Source organism: Girardinichthys multiradiatus, chromosome 1 (assembly GCF_021462225.1).
Source record: "Girardinichthys multiradiatus isolate DD_20200921_A chromosome 1, DD_fGirMul_XY1, whole genome shotgun sequence".
Taxonomy (NCBI): domain Eukaryota; kingdom Metazoa; phylum Chordata; class Actinopteri; order Cyprinodontiformes; family Goodeidae; genus Girardinichthys; species Girardinichthys multiradiatus.
The window spans coordinates 49,923,937-49,945,136 of NC_061794.1; the positions used below are offsets into that span (position 1 = coordinate 49,923,937).

General features: G+C 41.9%; 1 protein-coding gene across 3 annotated transcripts in view; it reads right to left on the minus strand.

The window, feature by feature from the left end:
• Window positions 1-224: 224 nt before the first annotated feature.
• The window catches only part of otud5a (OTU deubiquitinase 5a), a 55,501-nt gene continuing 34,525 nt past the window's right edge, over window positions 225-21,200 (minus strand). For 2 of the 3 annotated variants that reach the window (XM_047374125.1, XM_047374118.1), the window contains exons 3-9: window positions 12,476-12,540; window positions 12,207-12,363; window positions 11,861-12,132; window positions 11,560-11,745; window positions 4,406-4,610; window positions 2,353-2,424; window positions 225-1,067 (exon numbers count right to left, since the gene is read on the minus strand). In XM_047374125.1, the coding sequence (XP_047230081.1) occupies window positions 934-1,067; window positions 2,353-2,424; window positions 4,406-4,610; window positions 11,560-11,745; window positions 11,861-12,132; window positions 12,207-12,363; window positions 12,476-12,540 (1,091 nt within the window). In that variant the 3' untranslated portion in view covers window positions 225-933. The remainder of the gene's footprint in view (window positions 1,068-2,352; window positions 2,425-4,405; window positions 4,611-11,559; window positions 11,746-11,860; window positions 12,133-12,206; window positions 12,364-12,475; window positions 12,541-21,200) is intronic. The other variant, XM_047374134.1, reaches the window with a different exon arrangement.

Below are 21,200 nucleotides of genomic sequence, written 5' to 3' on the forward strand. Positions count from 1 at the left end.
GGAAGCTTCCTCATCTGCATTCATTTAAAGCTGAGCTGCTTTGTTTCATATCAGGTAAACTTGACGTCCTGCAGCCACAGCTTTACACTCGTCTGTGAAAAACAGTAAAGAAGGAAGCTGGACTCAGATTCTGAAATACAAAACCCGCTTGGAAGAAAAGTGACGTTTGGGTCGACATGAAGCTAAACAGACACTTTAAAGGCTGGAAAGATGAAACTCTGAGCTGCTTTTCAGAAACTTCTTCCTCTTTTTATTCCAAGAAACAGAACAAGTTTTCATCCCAACTGAGAAAATAAAATAAAACAAACTTATATTATTAATAATAGCAACAATAATCAATCATTAAGAGGATAATTATGACACTTTTCTATGTTGTCTCCTTTAATTGCTTGTTTCTTCGATGATGAGCTCGGCTGTGGTCGGTTAAACATGCAGCTAAATAAGTCTGATGACGAAGGCAATGATGATGAGGCGTTCCTGGCCGCCTGGATCACAGTTTTTTATCCGCTGCATCCACGCTGGGAATGATCAGCACCTAACAGAACATGATAAGACTTTTGAGCGCTAAACAGAACCGAATCCGTCGGACAGTCAGGCTCTGCTTGGATCGGATCGCTGAGCATCCTTCATTGGAACCACGCAGCTAACAGCCTGATTATGACGACAGGAAAACTAAAATTCAAAGTGCTGGAAGCTGTCCATATTTAAATAAGAACTGATCCCGGATCAGCGTGAAGACCCAAATCCGTCTCAAAGGTAACCAGGAATTGGAAGGAAGTGGAAGTGATGCTGGAAGCAGGGAACATGAAGCAGATGATTTAAAAAACAAAATGAGTGCATCTGTGTTGGATGGTTTATTTTTTCCATGTTTGAGCTCCGCCTGTGGGTCAGGGGTGAGGCAGGGAGGGGTCAGCGCGTGGCGTCACCCAGGTATCAGCTGCTATCAGGCGATGGCTCACGCTCTCTATGCATGGCAGCGCTCTGGTGTTTGATGCTGTCCAGATATTCCTGCTGAGAGACGGCGAGCACCGAGGCCAGGATCTCATCGTCCTCCCAGTCCGTCAAACCTGAAACACAAACACTTATAACCTAAAAACCAGTTCAACCCATTTTATGTGCAATTTATTCCAAATTTTATTTAGGGGTGTCCGAGTAAAAGGTGCTGAACAATGATAATTTTGCATTACTTTGTAGTGGTCTGTCACATTAAATGTCAGTAACACAAGATTTTAACTGAAATGAGAGAAAATGTGGAAAATATCTGGAGGTGTGAACACTGCTGCAGGCCTTTAGGAATCCAACCAGCATGCTGTGATTCTTATGAACCCTGGTCTTCACGGCGCTGCTGGACCCATTAGTCTTTAACAACCCATAGGTACTGGGATCATGTGGCATTAAGAACACACACAGACGGACCTAATCTAACTCAACATGACTTCTGAAGGTCATTGCTAGCAATACATTTTCACATAATGCAGGTAAACTCACATTCAGACACTAATCTGCTGTTTGTCTTAGGTCCACTGCATAGAAATCCCAAACTTATTTATTTAACTTTCAGGTTGTGGTGCTGCATCAAAAGAAAACCACCAACAGAACCAGAACTTCCACAGAACATGAAATCGGAATTTCATTTATGACTTTAAAGCTGCTGGTTGAATAACGCAGATTTTGCTGACTGCCTGGCTAGAAAAAAGGTGTTTCAACCCTGAGAATCTTCCTGGTTTTTAGATCCAAATTGTGGACTGGACCTTAAAAGCCAGCAGAGACCAGAAGCAGAACAAGATGAAACCCAAGGTGAACGGCATGACGACACCTACAAACCAGGTAAAGAGTTAATTTCTGAGTTGCAGACGAGTTAAACTCATAAATCTGATGAAGATGGTTAAAATAATCAGTGAGAGCTCAGAAGACAACAAGATGCGTTCAAAGACTCTCGTGATTCTCTGTAACTCTTAGTGGCACAAACAGAAACATCCTGCTGAGTCCTTTGATATCGACTCAGAGCTGTGCTGATCAAACTGCAACAAACTGTCAGTGTTTCACAGCGTGAGCACCTTGGATAGCCTCACCCTCACACACACACACACACACACACACACTCTGCTCGGCTGCTTCCTGTTGCCTCCAGCTCACTGTAAACAACAGAAAGAGACTGAGAGCAGAGAGTTTGTATCTCTAGGAGGACCACCAGAAGCTTTACTAATGCCAGGATGGGTTTGGGAGGTAGGATCGTTGATGGTCAGGTCTCCAGAGGTTCAGAACTGGTGTTAGGTCTTTCTGGTCCTGGTACATAGAGTGTCAGGACAGGTCAGGACAGGACAGAACCACAATCCTGTGTGTGTGTTTTACCAAACGCTGTGGGAGACATCTCCTGCATGATGGCTCTGTATTCCAGGTGGTGACGGCTCTGGTTGCTGGGACCTGAAAACAGAAACATTCGCCGAGTCAGAAACACAAACAGAACCTTCCAACAAAGTTCTGGTTACAATCCAGTTGTTTTCTCAGCAATGACTAGTTTCTTGTAGAGAGGACAGAACTATTTACATCAGGGAATGGATTGGGTAGACAAACTAAACCCTTGTTCTGTTGAGGTGGTCCGATCTAAGAGAGAGAAGAGTTAAAACCTGAACTTCAACATAGCAATAAATAAAGCTTATTGGACCTCTGAAGCCAAGGTTCTGATAGGACTGTGCACTGCCATTTAAATTAATCCTGGGTTCCAAACATCCAGTCATCAATATGAATGTTCCCTCTTCTGTGATCAGTTATATTTAATGCTTCTGTTGCCTTATTCAGGTCTGATGATTAACAGCAAATACTGAACATTGAAGTTGGTGCATCGTCTTATAATGAACATACTGATTTTTATTCTTTTGCTCGAAACATCCAAACCTTTATTAGGTCACTGGTGTGGTGTTTAAATATGGCGTTTTATTCTGAAAAATTGAGTTTGGGCTGCAGGCAGGCAGGCAGTTTGGGGAACTTTAAGGAAGGATGGGTGATCTGGGCAAAACGGTTTATCACAATATTTTGGGGTATTTATTAAAATCATGATAAAAGCAATAATAAAATGTATTTAAAAAGTGACAACAGTCTTTTTAACTTGACATCTGTCACTGTGTGCAGTCTGAGCTTCACTAAAGCAGTGACAAACAGCACATAATGAGTCATCCAATCACAGAAGAGTACAAATAATTCACAAATCTAACAGCCAATCAGACATGCCATCAATAATAATCATATTAATGACAGGAAGATTAATTCAACAATCACTGACATGGAGGAGCCTTTCAGACAAATACGATTCAATTCACTTTTCCATCAGACCAGCACCTCTTAAACCTTATGTTCAAGGTCCAAAAGTGATTTCTGGAGGTTGAAGATCCAGAAAAACTAGGAATAAGTGAATCTTGTTGTTTCCAACTTTAGCAGCTACTCTAAGCCACACTAAGCTCTAACATTCTAAGGAATTTAAACCTAAACTGAACCAACTTGATTACTTTTTATGTCTCAACAAATGTACATGCTTATACACTAGACCCAGTAACATCCGAACAACTGAGGTAAAACTTATAGATACCAAGAAATACATTATTGGCTTTTTCATCATCCCATGTATCACAAAGCAAACATCTTAAAACCTTAAAAAGTAGGAATTATATGAGCAATGAAATAATTCAGTCCAAAAATATTCAACATTTTATAGGAATGAAATGTTTTTCTTTTATTATAAACTATTAGTAGACATGTTTCATATCAAAGTTGTAAAATGATCCACAATAGTTTAGTAAACTTGAGCACAAATAATTACAACCAGGAGCTTCCATTTCATTTTATTTGACTTTTTAACAGCTTTGTTCTGGTCTGAGGTTCTGGTCAGTCTTTGCTCCAACACAGGGTTAACATGGTTTTAAGCTGCGATAATACGTCCAACAACACCTCAGGCAGAGTTTAATACCTTATTTCTAAATGATGTCCCAAATCGGGACATTCTGTTACCAATAAGCGTGCCTGTCCAGCACCAATGTGTGCGAATTAAGTCTCAGTGACCTCTACAGGAAGTCAGGGAACAGATCAAAGAGGCAGATTGGATTATCCTGAACATCTCAGCTGTTTCTGTGTGAATTCTGCTCCTAAAGCATTTAGTTTTGATGTGGCAATAGTTTAACCACGGCTCTAAAAATGTTTCAATTTAAAGCAGCTTTGAGGAAGTTAATGTTTTGCAATCAACCACACCAAGCTTTAGCTGCAGAGCTCAGAAAAGAGCAAGATCGTAGCAACGCTTGCTTTTAAAGCATGCTGCATGCAGAAGAGTTACCAACAGTGAGGAGAAAATGGCAGCATCACCTCTCAGCAGGTGTTCATAAAGTAACGGTGTCACTGAGTCAGGAGTGTGTGTTACCTGGGGCGCAGGGCGATGGGGGTTTGCTCAGGATGAGGGCGGCTCCAGCGGGGGATGGGGGCTTGTTGTTGGTCGACGGGGCGCTCGTGAGGTCAGAGTGGGAGGGGTCGGAGTCACGTTGCCGTGGAGACCGGGCACTCCAGTCCTCCAGCCCGCTCGAAGCAGCTGCAGTGGCCGAGCTGCAGGTGGCGCTGGCTTTACGCGGCTGCAGTAGGAAACAGGAAAAGTGTTTATCTTATAAAAAGTTTCGAACAAATTAAGACTTTTAACGACTGATCTGAGTCAAGATTTCATTTGGTGACTTCCTGAAGCGCCATTCAGCGACACTTTTTTTTTTTAAACACACACACACATATACATATATATATGTGTATCTACCCTCACCTATGGCCATTAACTTTGGGTCATGACCAAAAGAACGAGATCACGGATACAAGCGCCTGAAATGAGCTTCCTCCGTATGGTGGCCGGGCACTCCCTTAGAGATAGGGTGAGGAGCTTGGAGTACAGCTGCTGCTCCTCCACATCAGGAGGAGCCAGATCAGGTGGCTTGGGCATCTATACCAGATGCCTCCTGGACGCCTTCCTCGGGAGGTGTTCCAGGCACGTCACACCGGGAGGAGGCCCAGGGGACGGCCCAGAACACGCTGGAGGGACTATGTCTCTCGGCTGGCCTGGGAATGTCTTGGGCTCCCCCCCGTAGGACCTGGAGAAGGTGTCTGGGGAAAGGGATGTCTGGGCGTCTCTGCTGAGTCTGCTGCCCCCGCGACCCGGTCCCGGATAAATATACACACAAATTATATAAACAATATATATATATATATATATATAATGTATGCTTGTATGAATATTTAATCCTTAGTTTTCCTCATCCAAATTGCAAAGCACTAAAACTACTTCTGTTTGTTGTTTTGTACCGTCCACCAGGCCCTTACTCTCAATTTTTAGATCAGTTTTCAGACCTTTTATCTGATTTAGTGTTAAATACAGATAAAGTTATTATAGTGGGGGATTTTAACATTCATGTTGACGCTGAAAGTGATAGCCTAAATATAGCGTTTAATGCTATCTTAGACTCAATTGGCTTTGCTCAAAACATTAACAAACCTACCCACCTTTGTCTTCATTCTCTGGACCTTGTGCTGACATATGGCATTGAGTGTAAAGACATAACAATATTTTCTCATAACCCTGTCCTGTCTGACCATTTCTTAATAATCTTTGAGTTTAATTTAACAGAGTACTCCACACCTGAAAGAAAATTTCATTATAGTAGATCATTATCAGACGATGCTGTAACAACCTTTAAAGAATCTGTTCCACTTTTAATTTCCTCATTATCACTGAAAAACACAGTGGTGGGCAATAATTTTGTTTCTGCCCCTTCATAAATTGATTCTCTTGATGGGATTCTTCTTAAATAAAATTGATTCTATTAAAAATAAAATCTTTGACATACTACCGAAGATGATTAAGGTAATCATTAATAGGAGGCTAGCTCCTTGGTTTAATTTAGAGCTGCGTACTTTAAAGCACAATGTTAGAAAATTGGAGAGAAAATGGTGCTCTACACACCTAGAGGATTCCTACTTAATCTGGAAAAATAGCCTACTGTTGTATAAAAAGACACTTCACCAAGCTAGAACAGCTTATTTCTCATCATTAATAGAAGAGAACAAAAATAATCCTAGGTTTCTCTTTAGTACAGTTGCTAAACTTACACAGAGTCATAGCTCTATTGAGCCATCCATTCCCTTAGCTCTCAGCAGTCATGACTTTATGGGATTCTTCTTAAATAAAATTGATTCTATTAAAAAGAAAATCTTTGACATACTCCTGAAGATAATTACTTCATCCTCAGCAAGTGAGACAACATTGGAAATAACTGCAGAACCTGATTTGTGTTTGGACTGTTTTGATCCTGTGGAGCTTCCTGAGTTATCAGAAATATTAGCTTCATCTAAACCTTCAACTTGTATGTTAGACCCAATCCAAAACAAATTATTGAAGGAAGTGTTCCCTCTGATTACCAGCCCCATTTTAGATATGATTAATCTATCCTTAGTAAATGGATCAGAACCACGGGCTTTTAAGGTAGCTGTAATTAAACCTTTACTTAAGAAACCTTCGCTTGATCGAGATGACTTGAAAAATTACAGACCTATATCCAATCTTCCATTCTTATCTAAAATTCTTGAGAAAATAGTTGCTAATCAAATGTGTGAACATTTATACAGCAATGACCTGTTTGAAGAGTTTCAGTCAGGTTTCAGAGCTCATCATAGCACTGAAACAGCTCTGCTGAAAGTCACTAATGATATTCTTATGGCCTCAGATAATGGACTTGTGTTTGTTCTGGTTCTGTTAGATCTCAGTGGTGCATTTGATCCAGTTGATCATAATATTCTCTTAGAAAGGCTGGAATATGCTGTAGGGATCAAGGGAACAGCACTAGGCTGGTTTAAATCTTATCTGTCTGACAGATTCCAGTTTGTTCATGTAAATGATAAATCATCTTTAAACTCCAGAGTTAATTGTGGAGTACCACAGGGTTCAGTACTTGGGCCAATTCTCTTTACTATATATATGCTTCCAATAGGTCAAATTATGAGGCAGCATAGGATAAATTTTCACTGTTACGCTGATGATACTCAGCTTTACTTATCCATAAATCCTGATGAGCCCAACCAGTTAGATAGACTACAAGCATGTCTTGAAGATATAAAAACTTGGATGACTTTAATTTTTTTGCTTCTAAATTCAGACAAGACAGAAGTTGTTGTCTTTGGACCGAAATCTTTAAAAAAGAAACTGCTTAGTCAATAACTTAACCTGGATGGCATTAAATAAAGTAAAAAACCTTGGTGTTAACTTTGACTAGGACATGTCATTTAAATCCCATATTAAACAGGTTTCTAGGATTTCCTTCTTTCACCTCCAGAACATTGCCAAGATTAGAAATATCCTGTCCAGGAGTGACGCTGAAAAACTAGTCCATGCATTTGTTACTTCAAGGCTGGACTATTGTAATTCTTTACTATCAGGATGTCCACAAAATGCAGTTAAAAACCTTCAGCTGATCCAAAATGCTGCAGCAAGAGTTCTGATGAAAATTAAAAAGAGAGATCATATTTCTCCTATTTTAGCTTCCCTTCATTGGCTCCCTGTTAAATCCAGAATATAATTTAAAATTCTCCTTCTCACATATAAAGCCCTTAATGATCTAGCTCCATCATACATCAGAGATCTGATTGGTCCATATGTTCCTAACAGAGCACTTTGTTCTCAGACTGCAGGTTTACTGGTGGTTCCTAGAGTCTCTAGAAGTAGAATGGGAGGCAGATCCTTTAGTTATCAGGCTCCTCTCCTGTGGAACCAGCTCCCAGTTTTAGTCCGTGAGGCAGACACCCTGTCTACTTTTAAGGCTAGGCTTAAAACATTCCTTTTTGATAAATCTTATAGTTAGAGTGGCTTAGGTTATCCTGAGCTATCGCTGTAGTTATGCTGCTATAGGCTTAGACTGCTGGAGGACATAATGACCACTTTCACCCTCTTCGCTACATTCTCATACTACTCTCCAATTTTGCATTATTTGCTGTTATTTCAGCTTTTAACTTTATGCTCTCTCTCTTTTCTCTTCCTAGAAGCTACACCTGGCCTGACTCTGAGTCTACCTGTGACACCTTTCTGGAGAGGGGCATCGTCCAAGCTTCTGCTGGCAACAACCTAATGCTCACCCTCTACAGATGATCCACATGGCCCTGTCTTTCAGTGTTTAACCCTTTCTCTCTCCTAGACATGGCTACTGACTGAGCTTCTACTGTAACTAACTCTATGTTCTCTCTTTCAGACTCTAACCTTGAAAACTGGCTCAGAGTTTATCTGTTCTTTCTTTCTAGATGAAACGACTAAAGGAGCTACATCCATTAACATTTACTTTTCCTTCCCATAGAAAGGACTCCTGGATCAGTGCTTCTTTGTTCTCTTTGTGTCTCTGCTCTGTTCTCTCAAACCCCCAGTCGGTCGTGGCAGATGGCCGCTCACACTGAGCCTGGTTCTGGTTCTGCTGGAGGTTTCTTCCTGTTAAAAGGGAGTTCTTCCTCTCCACTGTCGCTACATGCATGCTCAGTATGAGGGATTGCTGCAAAATCAACGCCAGTGACTGTCCACTGTCTCTACATGCTCATCCAGGAGGAGTGAATGCTGCAAGTCACTGACTGGATGCAATCTGCTGGGTTTCCTTAGATAGAAAAACTTTTTATCCAATTTGAATAAATAACTGAATCTGACTGAACTGTTCAATGGTTAGAATTAATTGGAATGTATGAACCTGACTGTTGTGAAGAACCTTGAGACGACATGTGTTGTGAATTGGTGCTATAGAAATAAACTGAATTGAGGTTTGGACACACCTTCTCATTCAAAGAGTTTTCTTTATTTTCATGACTATGAATATTGTAGCTTCACACTGAAGGCATCAAAACTATGAATGAACACATGTGGAATTATATACTGAACACAAAAGTGTGAAACTACTGAAAATATGTCTTATATTCTAGGTTCTTCAAAGTAGCCACCTTTTGCTTTGATTACTGCTCCACACACTCTTGGTATTCTGTTGATGAGCTTCAAGAACCTGAAATGGTTTTCCAACAGTCTTGAAGGAGTTCCCAGAGATGCTTAGCACTTGTTGGCCCTTTTGTCTTCACTCTGCGGTCCAGCTCAACCCAAACCATCTTGATTGGGTTCAGGTCCGGTGACTGTGGAGGCCAGGTCATCTGGCGCAGCACCCAATCACTCTCCTTCTTGGTCAAATAGCCCTTACACAGCCTGGAGGTGTGTTTGGGGTCATTGTCCTGTTGAAAAATAAATGATGGTCCAACTAAACGCAAACCGGATGGAATAGCATGCCGCTACAAGATGCTGTGGTAGCCATGCTGGTTCAGTATGCCTTCAATTTTGAATAAATCCCCAACAGTGTCACCAGCAAAGCACCCCCACACCATCACACCTCCTCCTCCATGCTTCACGGTGGGAACCAGGCATGTAGAGTCCATCCGTTCACCTCTTCTGCGTCGCACAAAGACACGGTGGTTGGAACCAAAGATCTCAAGATTTGACTCATCAGACCACTGGTCTAATGTCCATTCCTTGTGTTCTTTAGCCCAAACAAGTCTCTTCTGCTTGTTGCCTGTCCTCAGCAGTGGTTTCCTAGCAGCTATTTTACCATGAAGGCCTGATTCACACAGTCACCTCTTAACAGTTGTTCTAGAGATGTGTCTGCTGCAAGAACTCTGTGTGGCATTGACCTGTTCTCTAATCTGAGCTGCTGTTAACCTGCGATTTCTGAGGCTGGTGACTCGGATTAACTTATCGTCCACAGCAGAGGTGACTCTTGGTCTTCCTTTCCTGGGGCGGTCCTCATGTGAGCCAGTTTCTTTGTAGCACTTGATGGTTTTTGTGACTGCACTTGGGGACACTTTCAAAGTTTTCCCAATTGTTCGGACTGACTGACCTTCATTTCTTAAAGTAATGATGGCCACTCATTTTTCTTTACTTAGCTGCTTTTTTCTTGCCATAATACAAATTCTAACAGTCTATTCAGTAGGACTATCAGCTGTGTACTGTATCCACCTCCTGCACAACACAACTGATGGTCCCAACCCCATTTATAAGTCTTGAAATCCCACTTATTAAACCTGACAGGGCACACCTGTGAAGTGAAAACCATTTTAGGTGACTACCTCTTGAAGCTCATCAACAGAATACCAAGAGTGTGCGGAGCAGTAATCAAAGCAAAAGGTGGCTACTTTGAAGAACCTAGAATTTAAGACATATTTTCAGTAGTTTCACACTTTTTTGTTCAGTATATAATTCCACATGTGTTAATTCATAGTTTTGATGCCTTCAATGTGAAGCTACAATATTCATAGTCATGAAAATAAAGAGAACTCTTTGAATTAGAAGGTGTGAGTCAGTCAGTCATTTTCTACTGCTTATTCCATAGTGGGTCACGGGGGAGATGGTGCCTATCTCCAGCAGTCTATGGGCAGGAGGCGGGGCACACCCTGGACAAGTCGCCAGTCCATCGCAGGGCAACACACAAACAACCAAGCACACATTCATTCATACACCTAAGGGCAATTTAGAGTGACCAATTAACCTAACAGGCATGTCTTTGGACAGTTTCCCACAATTTTTAAACTTGCTTTCATTTTCACATACATACATATATATATATATATATATATATATATATATATATATATATATATATATATATATATATGTGTGTGTGTGTGTAACTCTCCCGGATGTGGGGAAAACAGTAAAGGTGGACTCATCAGAGAACAATACATGTTTCACATTGTCCACAGCCCAAGATTTGCGCTCCTTGCACCATTGAAACCGACGTTTGGCATTGGCATGAGTGACCAAAGGTTTGGCTATAGCAGTCCGGCCGTGTATATTGACCCTGTGGAGCTCCCGACGGACAGTTCTGGTGGAAACAGGAGAGTTGAGGTGCACATTTAATTCTGCCGTGATTTGGGCAGCCGTGGTTTTATGTTTTTTGGATACAATCCGGGTTAGCACCAGAACATCCCTTTCAGACCGCTTCCTCTTGCGTCCACAGTTAATCCTGTTGGATGTGGTTCGTCCTTCTTGATGGTAAGCTGACATTACCCTGGATACCGTGGCTCTTGATACATCACAAAGACTTGCTGTCTTGGTCACAGATGCGCCAGCAAGACGTGCACCAACAATTTGTCCTCTTTTGAACTCTGGTATGTCACCCATAATGTTGTGTGCATTTCAATATTTTGAGCAAAACTGTGCTCTTACCCTGCTAATTGAACCTTCATACTCTGCTCTTACTGGTGCAATGTGCAATCAATGAAGACTGGCTACCAGGCTGGTCCAATTTAGCCATGAAACCTCCCACACTAAAATGACAGGTGTTCCAGTTTCATTGTCCAACCCCTGTATATTTAACATGGTTAGCTGCCAGTAAAAAGTAAAAAGGTAATTACAAAGAAATGGAGGACTGATAAGGTACCCAAAATGTCTTCTTTTTGTGACACTTCTGATAATAAGATCCAACAAATAAGCTGAAATTGACCCGGACTGGCCGGCCTTCTTTCCTTCATTCGTACCTGTCGTGCTTGCTTCTCCTGGTCCTGCAGCCATTGCAGGTAGGACTCCCGGGCTACCTGCTCCTCAATGGCTTCGTTGGTGGCTTCCCAGTCTGTTGCCCTTTTCTTGTCCTCTAACATCTGCTGCTCGATCCATGACTCCTCTGATGTCTTGATGGCTGACTTCATTAGAGACTGGTCTGCGTACTGGGAGGAGAAAGACCACTGTTGGTTGAAGTTTAAAGCAGCTAGAATCTCTGTGGAACAATAATGAGGCAGCAATGACAAGTACAGATGAGAAAATAAAATCAAAATATTGTGCCTTTGGTTCTCTTCCCTCAGGTTTTTGCTCTGACACAATCAAGTTTTTGGATAAAAAAACAGAAGAGTGCGTTTGTTGGTGTTTTAAGTGTCTTTGTGCTTCGTTATGCTCTGGTTCTGGTACCCCAGGTTTGAAGGCAGGCAGTCCTAGACCGACCCCAATCGTAGCCTTGTTTGGGTTCACCACGGAGTTGTAGTGGATGTTGCGGTGGTAGCTCACTCTAATTGGCTCGTCGTTGTTCTGGTGGATGCCGTGGAATGTGTTGATTGGCTCTGCAGGAGGAGGAACAAGAGCAAGTTAAAGATGGATGAATTTTATTCAGGTCCAGGTGGGCTGACGGACTCACCTGTGCTGTACTGGTACACCTCCACCGGTCTGTTGTACATTTCGGCCATGGCCTGCATCTCGATGTGGTTGCCGTGGCAATTGTTTTTCCTCTTCCTGTTGATGTATGTTGTGAAGTCTTCTGTGACATAGTTGGAGAAGTAGTCTGCATTCTTCACCTAAAGGAGCAAAATAAATCTTATTACCAACATTGGTGGGCTCACAGCTGATTGCCTGAGTGATCAGCAAAGGAAGGAGTCATGTGATGAGAATAAACTCAGTGAGACTCACCAGGTAATCCATGCAGTGCTTCCTCACCACCTCATGCATGTCTTGATCTCCGTACACCTGATCCGCTGGACCACAAACAAAGATGGGTCAGATGACTTCCAATAAATACCATCTGCAGTCTTCTGACATTAACCACTCACACAAACTGGGACATTTAGTAAAATGACACAAAAATGGAAACACCGAGTCCTTTGAAAAACCAAAGCTGTCGCTACATGCTGCTGGAGGTTTCTTCCTGTTAAAAGGGAGTTTTTCCTCTCCACTGTCACTACATGCATGCTCACTATGAGGGATTGCTGCAAAGTCAACGCCAGTGACTGTCCACTGTCTCTACATGCTCATCCAGGAGGACTGAACGCTGCAAGTCACTGACTGGATGCAATCTGCTGGGTTTCCTTAGATAGAAAAACTTTTAACCACTTAGAATAATAAACTGAATCTGACTGTTTGATAGTCAGGATTAATTGGAATATATGAACCTGACTGTGAATCTGTATGATTGGACTGATTGACTTTGCAAAGAGCCTTGAGACGACGTTATAGAAATAAATGGAAATAAATTAAAAACTATTCTGCTTAACCTAAACTGACAACAGTCGGAGTATGAATGTATGAACCTGACTGTTGTGAAGAGCCTTCAGGTTTCTGGGCTGTCGCTGGGCAATACTGACTTTTAGCTCCCTCCAAATATTTTCGATTGGGTTCAGGTCTGGAGACTGGCTAGGCCACTCCAGGACCTTGAGATGTTTCTTACAAAGCCACTCCTCAGCTGCCCTGGCTGTGTGCTTCAGGTCGTTGTCATGCTGGAAGAACCAGCCACGACCCATCTTCAATGCTCTTACTGATGGAAGCAGGTTGTTGGCTATGATCTCCCGATACATGTACTGATAACTGTCCATCCGCCTGGACACACCCCTCATTCCTTTCTGCTTTTCATCTTGTGATCCAGACTGTCTGTAACCTTTTAAAGTGGTTCTGATCAGTACTAGAGTCCAACATATTTTCATTTCCTATATTTTCAAACTCGTGATCTTTTCTAGACCATCATTTTTAACTATCTCAATATTATTTAAGTAGATTTATTATTTAGGTAGATTTGTCTTAACTCTTTAAAGGGTTTGGACCTTAGTAACTGTGCCTTTTCAAAAACCATGAAACTACTCAAAAACCATCTTTAATCAATCAATATGGCACCACCTACAATGCATGTAAAGTAGTGACTACAATGTGTCAAACAGCAGCTCTGATGTAGCCGATGAACCAAACATGGCCTCATGGTGACTCTTATTTTCAGTTGGAGAAATATTCAGTTAATTCATATTTACAAATTCTGATTATTTTTTCTTCTGAAGAGAAACAAGGAGAATATATTTTGCTTTGTGGCACAGAGGCCAGGTTAACATAATACTTTATGTGAAATTATATTATTAGGTGTGTTCTGTGTTCTTTATGTGTTATATTTTTGGTGTTGGAGCACAAACATTTGTTGGATTTTTTCTTGTTAAATGCATGATATCTCTCGGTTCATCAGCAGTCACTCTCAGTAATTTGCCAGTACGGGTCAGGGTCGGTCAACCAATGAAGAGATTGAGGGAGAAATGGAGTTCTCAGGGAAATATCGTGTTATTAGACCGATAGTGAGATGACCGTCACCAAGATTACATCAGCGCTGTGTAGCGGCTGTACTTCTAAACTGACATATTTGTATGTTACAGGTAAGCTGGTGATGTTAAGGAGATACCCTGTTATAATACTTAGTTCTGTGAAATATAAAGTATCGCAGTGAGGTTTGTATTCTTAAGATTGTGAGTTCTCGGCTACTTTTACCTTGTGTGCTGCCGCCGCCATTACTATTTGGAGCACGGAAAAGTAATAAACTGAAGTGTGTGTATGTACATAAAGAAGTCTGCCTCCCATCTGAATTGATCAGATGATCAGTTGCATTTAAGTTCCGGTAGAACAGAGGGAATATGTGTCATGTTCATTGAGATGTTTTTTTTGTTTGAGGCGACTGTGGCTCAGTAGGAAGCTGGAATCGAACCCACAACCTTCTGATTGCAAGTCAGAAGGTTGTGGGTTCGATTCCAGCTTCCTCCTGCCATATGTCGATGTGCCCCTGGGCAAGGCACTTAACCTCAAGTTGCCTACCGATCTGCGTATCGGTGTATGAATGTGTGAGCGTTAGTGAATGCGATTGGGTGAATGTGGCGCTAGTGTAAAGCGCTTTGAGCGGAAAAGCGCTATATAAGTTCAGTCCATTTACCATTTACCATTTATTAGTATATCACGTTATCAGACCGATGGTGAGATGACCGTTACCAAGATTACATCAGCGCTGTGTAGTGAATGTACTTCTAAACTGACATATTTGTATGTTACAGATCCTTAATTAAATGTTGTGGCACCAACTACCAAAGCTTTCTTCATTGTCTGTACCGTAACACTTACAAATTTCAGGGGTGAAAACACTGACAGTTGCTATGTGGACTCTGAAGGTGCCCGACCCATCACTATTGTTAAGCCAACACCACAGTCAGAAGGCTAAGAGCTGCAAGTCCGTTATACGCAGCTGACTGCAGAGTTGCTACTGGAGCAGCTAGCCCAACTAATTAACCAGATAATATCAGCTTGTATCCAGAGCAGAATGGTACCAAGGTAGGATATTCTGAGCAATAAGCACCTAAAAACCTACAACAAATCTACAACAAAAGGTTTTTTCCAAAATATTTAGCTCTTTGTCTAAAATCATCCCAACTGGAGATAAATGTGAATCCTTTAGGCCGAAAACAGTTCCTTAATATAAGGGATGAGTTTGTATTGTGTCAAACAGAACACACAATAAAACACAGCCCTTTTTAAACTGGATCTTTAGGTTCTGTTACTAGCAGCCAGTCCCAGATAGGGATGGGTATCTTTCACATTGGAACCGATATGGTACCGATACCCAGTACCTGGGAATAGATACAGGTACTCAACAGTACCAGTTTTCGGTACTGTTGAGTACTGTTGAGTCTTTTGTGTGTGTCTATGTGGTAATAAATGTTAATTTGTTTATTAATAAAATATCAAAATCTTTTAATTTAACATATTTATTTCTCAATATATAAACTTTAATGAATAAATCAAAACAACTTACAGCTGTTTGTATTGTAACATCTCAGTTGTTTCAAACATTTCTTCAACATTAAAACCCTTAACTGATTATGCAGTGTAATGCACAAATTGGAGACGACGAGTCGCTAACGGATGCAGGCGTGCTAACGGTGCTGAATGCAGGAGTTTTAGCCATAGATCTGAGGCTGACGAGAAAGATCTGTTGCTGAACCAGGTGCTTCCTTGCTTTCGAAGTATTCCCCCTGCTGGCCTTGCACTTCGCATCCCAAATTGCATGAGCGTAATCTGCATCGTATATTGAAAAGTGGAGCCATACTGTGGAGCCCTTTCTATCAGCCATGCTTTGTTGATGGTACCGGCGCCGACTGACATCATTAAGTTCTGGTGCGTGCAATGCTGCGTTCATGTCCGGCATGGAAAATCGCCCACTCTACCACTCCCTCAGTGTCACGACGAGGTGTTTAGGTAGTGAAACATGGTACCGTTTGATTTTCCGCGAATCAGTACTTTGTAGTACTAATGGAAATCAGTCGGTACCTCTAAAAGTACCAAATTCGGTACCTATCCCTAGTACCAGAAACACAATTTGTTTCCATTCCTTCAGTTGAATGTGTAATTCCAGTCCGACAGACAGTAAATGGGATTTTAGATCCTTAAATAAAGCAAAAACCGTTCAGTACTTTTATCAATGACCAACCTGCTGCTCCCCGACATCTCAGAGCACATGCATGAGCGTGGACGTTTCACGACTCTAGCAAAGTGACATCATTAAACAAAAAATATGCTGTTTAGCTTTTACTAATTTAGACATCATTCAGAAAACATACTAAAAGTCATTATTTATTTGAATCAAAGGATCCATACATTGCTTTGTTTCTTGCATAAACATACGATATGATCAAAGATCAGTTTATAGGTTTAATCTGCTTGTTACCTGATGTAAAACCTTCAGAAAGTTGCAGCATCAGGTTGTTGAAGGAGAAAGTAATAATTTTAAGTCACACCTATTTTTATAGATAGGGGAATAAATAGTGAGCAAAAACTACGTGTCTGACACACACACACACACACATACACATCCTCCCTGGTGGAGGTGTCGATATGTAAATGAGGCCCACTTCAGTTTGATTTCCAGCAAGTCACATGATTTGTTACCACGACGATTCTCAGAACCCCCAACAGCTTCCCTTTCTCACTTGTGGTTACTGAATGTGTGTGTGTGTGTGTGTGTGTGTGTGTGTGTGTGTGTGTGTGTGTGTGTGTGTGTGTGTGTGTGTGTGTGTGTGTGTGCTTAACTAAGGTCACATAAAGACAGATACTGAGAAACACACTCAAAACAAAACTAGCACAAACAAAGGCGGAGAACCAGGAGGTTTTAGAAACACAGAGAGGGAATCTCCCCGAAGCCCGACAAACTGAGAACTGCTCCATGTGAGGCCTGTTGCATACTCAGAACCAGTCCTGCTGAGGCCTGGTCCAGTGTCATCAACACCACAGTATGGGTTTGTGCGCGCTCAGACCTGGTCCCCAGCAGGCCCTGACTGTGTGACTGAGTCTGACACTACAGGAAAGTCTGAGTCTCCACCTGAAAAGCTGAAGTAGGTGAGTCAGACTCCCTGAAGAAACCTCCCTCAGCAGGGTGACTCAGAGCAAATCACAGAGAGGTTCAGACAGACTGATTCATAAATCATCTGATTCTGAGATGCCCACAGGTGGGCCAAGAACTCAGCATTACAGACGGTCAAAGGATAAGCAGCCCAATAAACACAATATCACACTGTTGAGACTTTCTATCATGTCCAGGTTCTGTAACAAGTTACAAACCCTTTTATCATGACACAAAGTCCCTTCTTGGTTTCACTGTAAGGTTTTCATCTAACATCAGCTGCATGTAGGACTCTAAAAAGCGCCTGTGGTATCAAATTTTCATGATGAATCCAATTACATTTATGGAAAGGAAACAGTGATAAAATATTTTCAAAAGTAAATTAATGCTGACATGAACAGTTGTTGAGATATATGATCATAAATTTCACTAAAAATGCATTTCCAGACTACTTTGTGATTTTGTTGCTCTCTTTAATGACGTCAGAGGGGAACCCCTGCAGGTAAACTGACTGCTGCTGCAATGACAGCAACACAGACAGCAGCATCTGATGTTTCTGTAGATATTTTTCAGTCACTATCAGAGAGACGCAGCAGAGTCAGGGGAAAGTCAGCTGTCATCAGATGGCAGAGCACCAACGCTGCGGCGTGCAGCCGGCCGTCTAATCCGACCAGAGTCTATTGTTGCTGGACGGCTGGAATGCATGAATCACACCGGACCACCAGGAAATAGAACCAGCACAACATCCAGATTTTCAAAATAATTCACTAACAGACTTGGTCTTGCTATATTAATAACTATAGTGCTATATTAATAAATACACATAAATGTATATATACACACGTGTGTATATTAGCAGTTGTTAACATTAGATCAATTAGATCAGTTATTGGTTAACTAAGGTATTATAAACCGAACAATTAAACATTAAATGCATCAATCTAAGCAACAAATGAACTCAGTGAACTCATCCATTGTAGAACAAAATATATGAAATTTTCTCGATGCATCAAATGAGAAATGAAGCAGTTTAACTGGTTTAACTTCTGCACAATGACTTGTTTTGGATCTGCTAACGTATTTATCACTGGCTTTTATTGAGCGATCTGCGTATGGTTCTTGGAACTCCTTCGAGCTTCCCAGTGGTACCAGAGCAGATACAGTGTAAATACAGAGTTACAGTAAATACGGCACTGAGTGAAACAACCGGAAATAAAGTGAGCAACATGGAGCAGCAGCAGCAACATAAGGGATGATTCAAGATCTGAAGACACTACCTGGTGTAAATTTTTAACTTTATATCAGAATCTTTATAAACTGTGGTCTCGGGCCACAATTCTGCGGTCTCATACATCAGTGAGTCCTCTCTTGGGATTTTTTCACCATCATTCATCGATCCGAGCTTCACTGAGATTCTGGCAAGCGGAGCCACAACACTCTATGGGATACTGGGACGAAAGTGTCGGAAGGGAATGCGTGCTGGCGCGCTCGTAAAGCTCCGTCAAAGAGGACATTGCACACCACTGCCTTCAATCCACCTGGCAAATGTCCGCTCTCTAAACAACAAGATGGACGAGCTGCTTCTCCTCACCGGTAAAAACATGGACCTCCGTGGATCAGCAGTTCTCTGCTTCGCCGAGACATGGCTGAGTGAAAACATCCCGGACTGCGCACTGCTGATGCCGGACTTCCAGCTGTTCAGAGCGGATCGCAGCGCGGAGCTATCGGGGAAGAAGCGAGGAGGCGGAATCTGCTTTTATATAAATGAAGGTTGGTGCAGAGACACAAAAGTGCTGGAGAAAACATGTAGTCCTGATCTGGAGTCATTTTCCATAATCTGTAAACCGTTTTATTCACAGAGAGAGTTTTCCCCGTTTATAATAATTGACCTGACACTTTGACCCTAACCCTAACCCTAAAATCACAAATATCCTTAGAGAAAGGAGTAGTATTGTAACACTGAGAGCATAGGGTTGTCATAAGTCACAGGTTGAATGATCAACTGGTGCACCCATTTTACAATCAAATGTTTGCAATATATGTATAGTCAGATATACATATATAGCTGGACATACATTTGTTAGATGTTGTCGCTTTTAGCAATATTCTCATAACTTTGTTGTTGTTTTGTAGTGTCTGCCAGAATGATGGAATCACACTCCATTATGAATTCAGCAGACGTGGAGATGCAGAAAGTGGTGGTTGCTGATCTCATCCGTTTGTCTCCAGATGAGCGGGATGTTTTAAATTTCAGATGTTGTTAGTAGGCTTACCTTGTTGTATCAGCAGAAATCACAACTGGAAGCTAAAAGATATCTTCAATTACAGACTGACCATCAGATGGCCCTTCAAAGAGAGAATGCTGTGAAGTTTGAGCTCTCAAAAGCTGAGGAGAGGACCAACAAAGCTGAAGCAAAGTTAGTGAACCTGAAGGCAGATGAGCTCAAGAAAGCTTCATCCCAAACGCAGGAACAGTTCTCCACCGTTCAGGTACCCAATTTGCATTTTTACTCACAGCAGCTGCAGCAGCCACAGCAGGGGGCAGACCCAGACAGCAGGCATCCAGCACCTAGGTCAGAGTCTCCCTTTTCTAAATTTAGTCAAAGTGTTCAACTTACTTCCACAGACCTTAACACAAGTGTTGGAAGTCAGATGGTCTCCAGTGGTGTCCTGCCAAATTCCATTGCAGTGAACAACCACCACGATGACCAAGGGCTGCATGCACAAGTGGTCCAATTCGGTGGGAGGAGCAACGTTCCGGCCTGATCGGCACCCCTCTCCCTTCTGACTCTGTGTCGACCCCTAGGGACCAGGAAAGATGCTCATGGTTCTCAGGTGACTCAATCCAACCTGACCGACCACCACTTGCACGAGTCCATTCATTGGAAAGCTCTCATTTAAAGCATGAGAAGACTTGTCTCCTTCCCCAGATGTTAGGTCAGGATCTTCCACCATTTCATGAACTTAACCAGCATGACTTCTCAGATGGACGTGGTCCACCTTGGGAGCATGGTGTCCGTTTCAAACAGCTTGAATTCCTTGCTAAAGACATAGAAGTTTTTGATCCTGGTAGCCAGGAGTCAAATATTGAGGCTTACTTGCTTGAGGTTGAACATTGTCTTTTTGACTTACGTTTTCCTTCTCATCGTGAGAAGCTGAGGCTTATTTGGAAAACAACAGCTAAGAGTGTTCATGTGTTCATTAAAACTCTTCCTCCAGAAATTAGTGACAGTTATCCAGCTCTCTGCCAGGCTCTTAGAGAAGACTACTATGTTTACAGAGATGAAGCCGCTGCCACTTTTAATGCTTTGACAGTTTTGCAAAAACAGTACGAACCTCCCGGAGAATATTTCCACCGTTTGAAGACAGCTTATTCTCAGGGATGTTATGCTCCAGGTCTTGAAGAAGACCACACTTTTAAGTCGTTGTTTCTTCACAACCTCCACATTAGCGTGCAGTATGAAGTGACCATGCATTGCATAACAGAGAATCTCTTCATGCAGGAGACTCGTAGATATGCTCAGCTTGTGTGGGAAACACGTGTCCATTCAGACAGAGCAGGAAAAGGCAAAGTTAGAGTATTAATATTAAACATTCAAACTGAGAACAGGCCTAAGAAGAAGCGCAAAGTAAGTCCCCAGGTGATGCAACAGAACCAGGGGGGTGATAACTGGTGCCAGCCACAACCCAAACCACCAGTTAAAAGACAAACACCTTTTCACAGTGTGACATTGAACTGTAAGGTTGGTGGTAAAGAGTGGAGCCACTCCAAAGATGTCATCACAAAGGAGGAGTTTGAGATGATCTGCAGGTGTGTTATAACTGAGGTAACGGCATTCCTAAAAGACACGGCAAGCCGTTGCAGTCCAGAACCAACCCTGTAAAATCTATCAAACAAGGTATGAAGATGGTAAATAATTTCCAACACCCTATATTCTGTTTTAATCTTTTTCTTTCTTATGGTTTTGAACTTGAGAAGTTATTAAGGTTAAAAGCAGTATTATT